This window comes from Macaca thibetana, chromosome 8, assembly GCF_024542745.1.
Source record: "Macaca thibetana thibetana isolate TM-01 chromosome 8, ASM2454274v1, whole genome shotgun sequence".
Lineage (NCBI taxonomy): Eukaryota > Metazoa > Chordata > Mammalia > Primates > Cercopithecidae > Macaca > Macaca thibetana.
The window spans coordinates 130,952,641-130,964,462 of record NC_065585.1 but is presented as its reverse complement, the minus strand read 5'-3'; the positions used below and the strand labels follow the sequence as shown (position 1 = coordinate 130,964,462).

Below are 11,822 nucleotides of genomic sequence, written 5' to 3'. Positions count from 1 at the left end.
CTGCACCAACACAGCACCTGGTGTGCCTGGCTGTGTGCAGTGTCTGGACCCTGCATTCACTTGCCCACACACCCCTCGCTGCTCCGTGCCTGGCTCGCTCTTGGCAGGTGTGGCATCTAGACTGGAAGCAAAAGCCAAGCACAGCCTGCCAGGCTGAGTGGCCAGAACAAGCCCAGTGGGCATGAGCAATACTCAGGCAGAAGGCACCACCGGCCACAGATGTTTCTGGCTGGCAAAGTGACACCCCAAGGATCCTGTGACAGGAAGATCACTTGATCCCAGGAGTTTGAGGCTGCAGCAAGTTATGACTGTGCTACTGCATTCCAGCCTTGGCAACAGAGCAAGATCTTGTCTCAAAAAAAAAAAAAAAAAAAAAAAAAATGATTGACTGACATTTGCAAAATCCTAGCTGAGGAACTGGGGGCAGAAACGGTCAAGTCTATGTCACCAAGAGAAGTCTCAAATGGTGAGGCATAAAAGTAAGAATTTTAGCCTTACCCTAAAGGGACATGGATTTTTAAAAGGTTGAAAAATAGTGCTTTAGGGATGGTTCTAGGGCCTAAATCCTCAATAAATTGCTTTTTTTCTCAAAAATTAAAAATGACCAAAGTTTTTGGAAACCACAGCATATATCTAATGCCACCAAACCATAAGCAAAACTCATCTGTTCTTTAACATATGCAGTTTGGTTCTTCTACTGACTTTTAATAACACTGACCTACAATTTAAGAAAAAGTATTAGGAATTTAGCTTTTATTCAAAATTAAATAAGCAAAAGCAAAAATTTTAAGAAATTTTTACAAATTACTTACATAAAAGAAAGTTAATAAGGACAGTCACAAATTTGCAACAGATAATTACAAAAGTTTCTAGGGCAGCATGAATATAAACCATGTCGCAGCATGGTCATCTAACTGTGATATGAATAAGGCATAACTAACATTTGCACCGAGACCAGAATTAAAAACAAAAACAAACTTTAAAAGCTTAGTTCTATATTAAACTTCTTCTCTTCTCCCAGATCCTTAATGGGTTTATACTATGCATTTTTTTTTAAAACACATCATGTCAAACTATAAATTACATAAATGGGCAGTTAATGTGAAAAGCCCCCTAAAATGTACAAACTAACTGGTACTGAATTGAGTTCTCCATTTACCTTTATGTACAATTAAATGTAAACCATATTTTCACAGTTTTGAGTGTTTTATGAATAGATGCACAGTACCATGTCAGGTTTACAATTGTTCCTGAAAACTGGCTCTAGGTTCTGCATCCAATGCCTGTCGGCCACTGTGATGCAAGTATTTACATAAATAAGAAACTGTGTCATAGTCAATGGTCAAGACAGTTCAGCAAGAGCAGTATTTCCAACGAAGAATGATCCTCAACACGATATTTTACATATTTGTGCAAATATAAGCATTAGGACAGATATATCTGAGGCAAATTCAATTTCCAAAAACTTGTATCGCTACTCTTGTAAACTTGGGCAACAAATGACCCTCAGCAAGTTCTGCTCTCTATGGCTTTTTTGTTTGTTTTAAAATTTTAAAGCCAGAGAAAATGCACACACACTACCCAACCCCCACAAGCACGCACACACACACGCACGCACACACACACACGCACACTCTCTCACAGAGTTCTTATTTCATTTTAGAGTATGGTACATAGTGCAACTTCACAATGTAGAGGTTTAACACACATTCACTGCGTGTTTTTCTGTGCAAGTTCTTAGTGGTCTAAATCCTAGTCGAAGGTATTCATTTGCAGAACCACATGATTCAGGAGGTTGAAGGAAAAAGAAAAGTTTCATTACATTTCTGAAACCAGCACTAGATGTGCAAAGGCAGCGGACAATCTGGCCATTGATGCAGCCAGATTAGGGTAACTTTAAAGGGAGATCCAAGCAGTTACTTAGATTGGTCTCTAGAAAAATAGGTCAGTATATGCTGTATCTTTGTCAACCGTTCTTTCAAAGACTTCATTGACAAAACCGACAGCTGGTATCGTGGATCTACAGGGAGAACTGCAAGAAGCCACCAACACCATGCGGGTCCATTAGGGGTTGCCTAAAAACAATGGACAGTTCATAGCGTTAATAAGACAAGGATTTATGTAACAACAACAGTAGCAAACTACCGAAAAACTACTATTTATTGAACACTTTTACTGTGCACCAGGTGCTATCTCCAATGTCCTTAACAATTATGCACAGTATAAAATGGGGGAAATTGAAGCTCAGCAATGTAATGTAAATTGTCCAAGATCTCTTGACTAACATGTGGCAGAGCCGAGATTCAAATCTAGACCTGACTCGCCATAGTCAACAAGCGCTCTTTCCTCCTATTGCACTGCCTGAAAGCAAGGCTTCTCCATCCCAGGCTACCGACACTTTGAGCCAGATAATTCTTTGTTGTGTGTGGCTGTCCTATGCACTAGAGTACATTCAGCACCATCTCTGATCTCTATCCACCAGATGCCAGTAGCACCTTCCCACCCAGCTGTGACAGCCCAAAATGTCTCCAGATAATGCCAAATATCCTGTGGGGGCAACATGCCCCTAGTTGACAGCCACTTTCTTGAGCTATATATTTAAAGCATTAAGAAATGTTAATTGAGATTTAAAATTTCCTCAAAGTATGAGGGAACCCTTGGAAAGATAGAAGGAAAAGGCCCCAGCTTCCATTTTTGTTCAAAAAAGAAACATATCTCCAGTAAAAAGGTCCCAGTGATGTTGTAAGGGCTACTAGCTATTGAAAAAACTAGAAATTTCCATAAAACGATTTGTAAGTCACGTTCAGTGAACCTTGAACTGCTATTTTATCGGACTTAAAATATAAAGCTTCAGAATGACAAAAGGAGCTTTGGCATCAGTGCTGATCTCAGTAGGCCCCTCTAGATTCAGATTGGGTTTCTCTATCTGTGTATTGTCTGCTGTCAGCTAGGCATCGCTACCTCCTCAGCTGCATTCCAGAGACGTCAGAACCTGTCTCCCAGAATCCCCTCGGGTTCCAGGTTAGAGTTGGCCAATGAAAGGCACTCTTGTGGGGCGTGGAAGCTGGAAGAGAAGTCATTATCCTCTGAAGATTGTTGCAAAGTGTGGGCAGGAACTTTCCAGAGAGCTCCTGGAAACCCCTTCCTCCACTGCTGTAGACTGAGATAGTGGTGGGGACTCGCTGGGATTACTAAGAATTATAGCCACTTCCCCGCTAGTTCTTCAGAAGCACCCTGTTGGCTGTTTCTGATGCAGGATCTCTGCTGGCAGATTCCCTGACTTCTGTAGGTGACACCCTGACCTTCACTCCACAGCTCTCCCAACCACTATATCAAGTCTACATCCTGCATTAAACCCTTCATTCCGGAAAGATGAAGAGTGGTTGCTTTTGCTTTCCTGCCCGAATCCTCACTCACACAACATCGCTATCAGAAAGCAGTGATAGAGGACAGGGTAATCAAAGGCAAGGGTGGTGAAGGTGATGGGAAAGTTACGTTGAATTTTTCTATAAGCTGTTTTGTTATTTAAAATTTCTTATTCAATGTTGTTCTTATCAAAGCCTATTTCTATAATGTTTAATCAGATTCAAGTAATCAGTTTAAACAAAGAGATGGCAACTGATAATATGCTAAACAGAATGAATACTAAATTTGGAGATGGCCTAATGTTGGTGTTTCAAGTTGAGGTGAAGGATTCACTTGGGATTCAGACAGACATAGACCAACCCTTGAAAACGGGAATGAGGCAATGTGCATTACAATGAGATCTATTATCTCTCCATCTTCACATATTTACTGACAGCCATTCCTTTGTAAAGTCTATCACCTTCTGATCAAAAACGTTTAATTCAATTCAAAATGCTTATGCCTAAAATGAAGTGCTTTAGTGAGTCTATGATCAGATTTTCCAGGAACCAGACCCTTCTTTTATGCCTCCTGCAGTTTTGCTTGCACAGAAAGTGCCAGATACACATTCATTAGACTAAGCTTAAGTGTACACCCTAAGTACCAGCAAGATTAAAAGAGTAAGTTTCATGAGGAGTGAGGTATTAAACACGAAGAGACAAAAATGAAGTGGTAGGGTCAAATGTTGGGAGATACAAAGAAAGGTGAGAAAAGATGCTTTAAATGTATAGAAAATGGTAAGTCTCGCTGCTGTCAAAGAATAACAACAGGCAATGGGCTTGAAGGCATAGTTAGTTGTCTCACAGTCACAGTTTCTAGATAGTAACATCCGATTTTTAATTTCCTACCCCTCCTAAAAATCCTAAGGCCTTGCTCCCTCTCTGGCACTCCCTGCTACAGGCATCTCAGCTGACACCTATTTCCAGCCTCTACCTGTACAGAATGTAGTGGATACCACTGCTCTAGAACACTCATGATTCTAAACCAGGTGGGGCCGGTGCGGGGGAGGGGGTAGTCAAAGAAAATGTAGTGCAGAAAGGACAGTGAAAAAACAAATGTAGAAGTTTGCAAATTTGGGTTTACAAAAAAGTGACTTTTGTTAGAAGAGAAAAGCCACCATACCTGAAGGTTTTCCTCCCTCTCGGGCATTGATCCAAAGTGCTGAAGAATTTGGCTTCGAAATCTGTCTCTTAAATTCTGAAACCAGCTGCAGGCTTGAGAGTAAACCAAATCATGAAGCTCTCTGAGATTCTTAATCTCATCTTCATCCTCAACCTAGAAATACAATAGTCAGTAAGACTTCTGTGTCTAATCCCCCATCCATATGCCAACCGACACAAATGGAAAAAGGCATCAGAAGAACAGGGCAGTATCTGTTTCAGTGCTGACCTCCCAGAGAGTATTATTCCTATGCTATACTACATATTTCTGTCTCATATGGGGCTGACCAGACTAAAGACAGACAGCAAGGCCTGACCTATGCCTAACCTTGCTGACTTAGCAGTGCAACATTGCAGAACCCTACCAAGAGCCCCCAAGTGGGAGGAGTAAGATGGAGAGTGCGTTTTGGTTCAAAGGTCTACACTAATTTGGAATTCCTTTTGTCTTTATGGATCAATGGCTTTTGAAAGCAGTGGCACAAAAAAGTGGATGATAGTTGCTACAAAAAAGAAAAGATGAGTGGTTAGGGTGTAGATGACATGACAGAAAGTAGTAACAGGAGGAGTCCACGCACAGTTACATCTTTTGCTAGGGAACTGGGTCAAAACACAAACACAAACAAAAAGCTATAACAAATAAGTTAGCATATAAAGCCAGTATGTCAGAGAGTCAGTTACACAATGATGAACTTCTGCTGGAAAGGCCCAAGGCTATGGCTACCTCTGGAACCCCTCAGTGTATTCTTTAGACTACTGGGTCACCAAACTGCAAATGTAAAATTAATTGCATCAGGCTTCCAGCCTGAGATAGAAGGGTAGTCTCAGAGAACACAGGTGGGAATATCTAAGTTTAACTCATCCATCTTATATTGATTTCTTTAATGCACACTTACATCCCACTTGCTACGTGCCAGGTCCTGCTCTGTCTCATATGCACAAACTCATCTGAAAAAATACCAGGCCTGACTCAGCCTTTCATACTTCAAGGATGACTCATATAAAAACAACAAAGGGACTCCGAAAACATTTTGAAACATAAAAATAAGACTACAGCACACCAGAGACTAAAAGGCATACTTTTTACTTCGGAAAGATTTGAAATGAAAACTAAAACTAAAGTTTAAAGAGCATCTGCTTTTTGCATAACAATGTGACTATACTTAATGCCACTGAAGTGTGCACTTAAAGATGGTTAAAATGGTATATTTTATATATATTTTACCACAATAAAAATAAACTTTTAAAAAAGGTAGAGGAGCCACACAATTGAAGAATTGTGGTCCTGAAATGACTACACAAGATTTGGGCCGTTGCTAACATACACTGACAGGAGCAAGAAACAAAACTTACGACTTGTTCAATCTTTTTTTTTTTTTTTTTTTTTTTTTTTAAGCATCTACTCTGCACCCTCACAAAATTCAAGAAAACAAATGACAGGCTCTAGTAAACAAGGAATGATAACAATTATAAGAGTCTGTGATGACAAACGGAGCTGGCCAAAAAGCAGGCAGAGACTTTAAAAGCGTCTCTGCCTGCTTTTTGGCCAGCTCCCTTTTAAAAGCAAGCTTTTAAAGTCAAAGTACTTTACTGTGATAATTTTAACAGATTTTAAAATTTCATTAGAAGTCACAGAAAACAGAATTATTATAAGAGGAGGAAAATTTGCTATAAAAAACAAATCTGTTTTCCAGAATGGACAAGAAAATCACTATATAGATGAAGACATTATGATGAGGAAAAATTACTGGACATTCCGAGGACCACAAAGAGGACTCAAGTTTATAAATAATTTATAATTATAAAAAATTTATTAAAAAAATTTATACAAGTTTATAAATATCAAATCTGTGATACTTTTAGAATGTGATTCCATTGCCTACATGTTTATAAGTATTAATACATATAGTCATGTAATTTAGCCATATACTCAAGTGATTTTGTCATCAAATCCAATATGTGAAGACATAACTTTACATGAAACTGAAATAGGGTTATTAACTTTACAAAGGAGAACCTTTAGCAAGTGATTCCATTAATTAAGTATGCTTAAGGTTGGCACAGATTATACCAATCAACTCAAAATTTCAACTTACACAATACTTTTGGCCAACTGCACCGGGCAAAGTACCCCAATGCATTTTTATAATAAGATAGGACAGCCAACGTCAGACTAATCAGGTTTATCAGCAGAGAGCCAAATGGCATAATGCTAAAGCTCAGAGCCTGAGTCAGAGAGTTTGCTTTAATCATTTTTGTTACATTATAGGATCTTAGGCAAATTAACACCTCTGAATTATACTTTCCTCATCTACTATTTCATAGAGTTGTGAAAATTCTATGAGTTAATGTTTGTGAAAATACCTAACGCCAATATCCAATAAATGTTGACTGAAATGAAGGGCCTAAACAGATCAATGAACAAGTGACGGGATAAGATCTGTTTTTATAATGCCTTTCCAAAAGAAATTGCCTTCAATCTGGTATTTATAGCATCACAAGTCATTTTTCTGGTTCCTAAACTAACTGCAGTAGGTAAACTGGGTATTGCAAACATCAAAAGGGCCACATTAACCCTATTCTAGAAAGACATCACAAAACCGCTACCCTGCTAAGATATCACCAACATGTACACTGACAGTGCTTTCCATGTCTGCCCCAGGGTCTTCACACAGCATTCAACTCTATTTTATCATTAAGGTTATCTTAGGCACAAGAACAATCTGAGTATATAAAACAATTCTTACAAGACTTGATGTGTTTACATTTACATGAAGTTTGAATCTACTAATTCCATCAGCTTCAACTACTAATACATTCAATAAAACAGGGCAGAAATGTAAACCTTTCAAAACTTAGATGGGCTGGAAGTTCAACTTAACCACTATTAAGTACCTATCATGTGTATACACACATGCACATGTGTACATATACACATACATTCTAGGGCACTGGGCTGGTTGTTAAGCCTGTAGAAATAAAGAGAATCTATGTTCTAGTCTTCCAAGTTCTCTCAGAATGTGCAACAATTGCAGAGCAAGATACGAAAAAGGTAACTTGGAGCGCATTCTCAACAGTGGTAGGGCTCTCTGATAAGAAGAACTGGTTCATGCGCCTAGAAAATAGCCTGCGTGCCTGTACCAATCCCTGGAACAGGATACACTAAAGTATGCTGGCAAAGCACTTTTTAAAATACCTTAACATCTTCCAGATATTCAATGTCGGCAGTGCAATATCCATCTTTCATTCCTCTTTTTAAAACCCTAAACCGCTTTCCTCCAACTGTATCAACCACAGACCTTCCATCAGGTAAGAAATGCACATTTCTAATTTGTAACATACAACCATAATCTGCAAAACTAAAAGAAAACCTTGATTAGTAACAAAGTGGAAACATACACATGCAAGTTCTCATCCATATTGACAGGTCTAACATAAATACAAATATTTTAGTTCACAAAAAGCATACCTATTTTGTGTATCACTGACACACATGCCAAACCGTTTGGTTCCAGTCTGTATACTTCTTCGAATCATCAATCTATATCTTGGCTCAAATACATGGAGAGGGCAAGGCACAGTGGGGTAGGCCATAGTGCAAACAAATATTGGAACATTCTTGGTCAAGCTGAGGGAAAAACAGTTTAATTATTGAGTTCATACAAGAAAAACATTACCAAACACACACAAAAAATGAGTGAGGTTTATAACAGTAATGAACTAATGTAAAACAAAAAAAGAATAAGTTCTAAATAAGGTGGTTTTTATTCTTGGCAAGAACAAGAATCAGCACCCCGTTCATTAAGCTCACACTGATGAAATATTAATACTAAAAATCTGCTGTGATCCTCTTACTTATAAGAGTAAATTGAATTTTAAGACACCAGATTATCTTACAGAGCTAAGTATCTTTATGAATCAATTTATTATAAGTAATATTTTATATTAAAATCTGTTTAAATATTTATAACATATGACAATAAATATCTTTTATCCAAACACTTATAGTTACTCTTACATAACAGTAAGAAAAAGTGAACTCCCACAACAGACAAAAAGCAAATAATTAAAAATTCTTAGGCATTAAAGTATTTTCAAACGCAAGATCAGAAAACATATTCTGATGAGATAACATTTTTTCCAAGTAATTAAAATGATATAACATTTTTCATTACCAGAGTGGTAGAAAGAAAGAGAAGGATAAAGGCAATGCCCAGTCCTGTCTGAGATATGGGAAAACTGGCAGCATGGGGGCAGTCTGAAACAGCACAGGCACACTAAAGAACATGGCTACAGACAGCAGAAACCTTATGTTGTTGGCAGGAAATGTTCATGTTCTTGGAACCAACCAGCTTATTTTCAGACATGAGTGGACAAGTGCTACAGGAATGTTCACTGTAGCAATGTAGGTAGTAACCAAAATGTAGAAGCATAAAGAGGAGACTAGTAAGATCAATTATGGTACATCGGTAAAACAGAATACTATGTTTCCATTAAAAGATGATGTGTATGAACTGAATTAGAAGAAATGCTTATATCAATGAGAGGAACAGGTTTTAGATATAGATCATGAATAACATGATCCCACCTTTGTTTAAAGCCTGTTTATACATACTGCATTCAAGTTTGGAAATACGTATGTCAAAATGCCAATAGTTGATTCCCTTTGGGTTGCAGATTATGGCTTTTTTTAAAATGCTCATTTGTATTTTTGAGTTTTTTTCAAAATGACCATCAATTACTTATATACACATAAGATGAAACACATAAGATGAAACATGTTTAAAATATGTATTTTAAAAAACAGCCCCGTTAGTAAGCAGCTGGACACCCTGACGCTTCTCTTCTCTCTAACTCCCTCCTCTGTCCTTTGAGTCTACCACTCCTCTGTGGGCGGGCTGGTTGTGTCACTGTGTTTAAATTTTCAAAAGTAAAACTGCAGCTTTCTTAAATCTAGATGCTTCAGCATTGATCAGAAAGGTTCATGATTGTCACATCAGAGTATTTTGTAAATCACACAATAAAATACCAATTCTGTAAGAAGACAAATCAATATCTATTTCTATAAAGAAAAGAGTGGCAATCTTTCTTCTACGGAGGGCCCCTGGCTCACTGAAGACATCTGATGGACACATGTTGAAAAAGGAGAGTCTACAAGCACAGCTTTTGTTAGAAAGTGACATATAAAATGTTCAATTTATATTTTGAAAAGTAATGGAAACAAAAAGTTGTTAAATAAATAAAACAGCATACAAAAATTATAATTTTGCTTTTTAGTGTGTTCAATTAAAAGAGAGTAAAAGAAATAGAGTAAAGAAATTTAAAACCCATGAATAAAATTTAAAGAGACCCAAGTGACTGGTCAGAGGGAAAGACATTTAGGGAAAAGAAAGGGAGAAAAATGGGAAAGAAAAACAGAAAAGAGACAACGAGCAATGCCTTGCCCTGCCTACCCAGCTCCATCAGCTGCTGTGTTCTCTGCGGAGTGGTCTGAATTACCAAATCCCAAAGTTACCTCTGAGATTTTCACCCTCCCGACACCAACTCAGTTGTGCTCCCAGTCAGTATCTTCATTAAGTGAGGATTTGGCCCTGAACACCTCTCTTCCAATTTCAATCTCAGATCTCAAAGTTTGGAAAGCCCCTTCCGGGCCTCCATGTGACAGAAAATCCCCTGCCAATCTAGGTTACTGACCCTAGACCTTCCTCTCGCCCTACCATGACACATGAGAGCTGCCATCACCACCAATGTCACTGTCACTGGCGCCCCCTCTCTATTTCCCATTCCACTGCCTGATGGCACTGTAGGAAATTCCTCCTCCGCCTAAAATACTGCTTCAGCCCACAGAGCTGAGTCAACAACTCCCTGTAAAACATCCGGATGTTACCAAGTGAACTTTTATAAAATTCTGTCTGTTGAGGACCACAGAAACTGACCAGTACTTCTTGACTAGACTGAGATGAACTACAGACAGGATCCAGCTTGCGGTGAGGTTTTCCCTTACTATTAAAGGGTAGTAGTTCATAATTTTTTTTTATGAGAAGAAACTTACTGTGAGAGTTCAGCAGTTTCTTCATCATATATTTTTTTTCTCTCAGACAGTTCATCAGGCAGATACTTCACTATTAATTCTTCCAACAGCTGTGTGACACAGTACCTCCTATCTGCTAGATACTAAAAGACAATATTATTTTACATTCCAGCAGTGGTTTTCCTACAGTATAAAACAGGCAACACAGTTAACTGATATATTAAAGCCTTTATTACATATTTATACCATCAATTCTGGATTAATTAGTGAGGGGAACATTACAATGGATGATGCTAAGCAAAAAAACCTGTCTAAGGCTTTGCTCAAGAGCATTAAAGATAGTTGGCTGCAACCTGAACCAAGTCCTGTACAGAAGAACTGCTTCCTGCTGTGACCACAGCTCCTCTATGAGCTGCAGAGGGCCCTGCCCCGCTGTCTTCCATAACAGAGGCCCTTTTCCATCTGACAGCTCATGGGCACTAAACTGTCATTTTAACTGAGATACAAAAAGGAGATAAGGAATAAATAAAATAACACATTTGCCTTATATAAGAAAAGCAAAACATCTGTTCTGTTCCCAATTTCAGACACAGTCTCTAGATAATTTTTCTTTCAGATTTTTCTTCCATTGTCACCCACTACTGAGTAGAGGAGTGGACCTCGACTCTGTCCTTGAGTGACCCAAGGACGGTGCGTTTCTTGGGACACTATCACTCAGACCTTATCAAGATATTGCTTTTCCTATACGATCCATCCACCCCAGCTCTATATAAAATCGTACATTTGCGCTGCCCCCTAAATATTCTGAAAAAGTACTATCCTCGTGCATTTTTGTGTCATTCTCTATTCCAACTTATAAGTCATCTCTTTCACTCCTGCCTATGAAAAACATGTCTATCCTTCAAGGTCTGACTCTAATTTTACCTTTTTCACAAACTCTTCCTTAGTTATTTTTTTCTCTCCCAAGAACCCATATTTTACTGTTTTCACCACATAGTAGGCATTGTAGCATGTAGTAGATGTACACAGATACATTGCATCTCTGTAGTTAAAACTAAAAATTGCTTAGGGTAGGGCCCGGGACATGGTCAGGGTGTGTGCACATAACTTTGTACAAAGAAAATGCCCAATACATATTTATTTCATAAAATTAGTGAGGAAAACCTCCTGGGAAACAATCACAACATGAAGCCATCCTTGAATCTGCAGTCAGTAAAAGCAAGGGTTTT

General features: G+C 38.3%; 1 protein-coding gene across 2 annotated transcripts in view; it reads right to left on the bottom strand.

Annotated features, from left to right (window-relative positions):
- Positions 1–736: 736 nt before the first annotated feature.
- Positions 737–11,822, bottom strand: part of LONRF1 (LON peptidase N-terminal domain and ring finger 1) — a 33,582-nt gene continuing 22,496 nt past the window's right edge. For both annotated transcript variants that reach the window (XM_050800260.1, XM_050800261.1), the window contains exons 8-12: positions 10,615–10,736; positions 8,032–8,190; positions 7,759–7,921; positions 4,528–4,680; positions 737–2,075 (exon numbers count right to left, since the gene is read on the bottom strand). In XM_050800260.1, the coding sequence (XP_050656217.1) occupies positions 1,917–2,075; positions 4,528–4,680; positions 7,759–7,921; positions 8,032–8,190; positions 10,615–10,736 (756 nt within the window). In that variant the 3' untranslated portion in view covers positions 737–1,916. The remainder of the gene's footprint in view (positions 2,076–4,527; positions 4,681–7,758; positions 7,922–8,031; positions 8,191–10,614; positions 10,737–11,822) is intronic.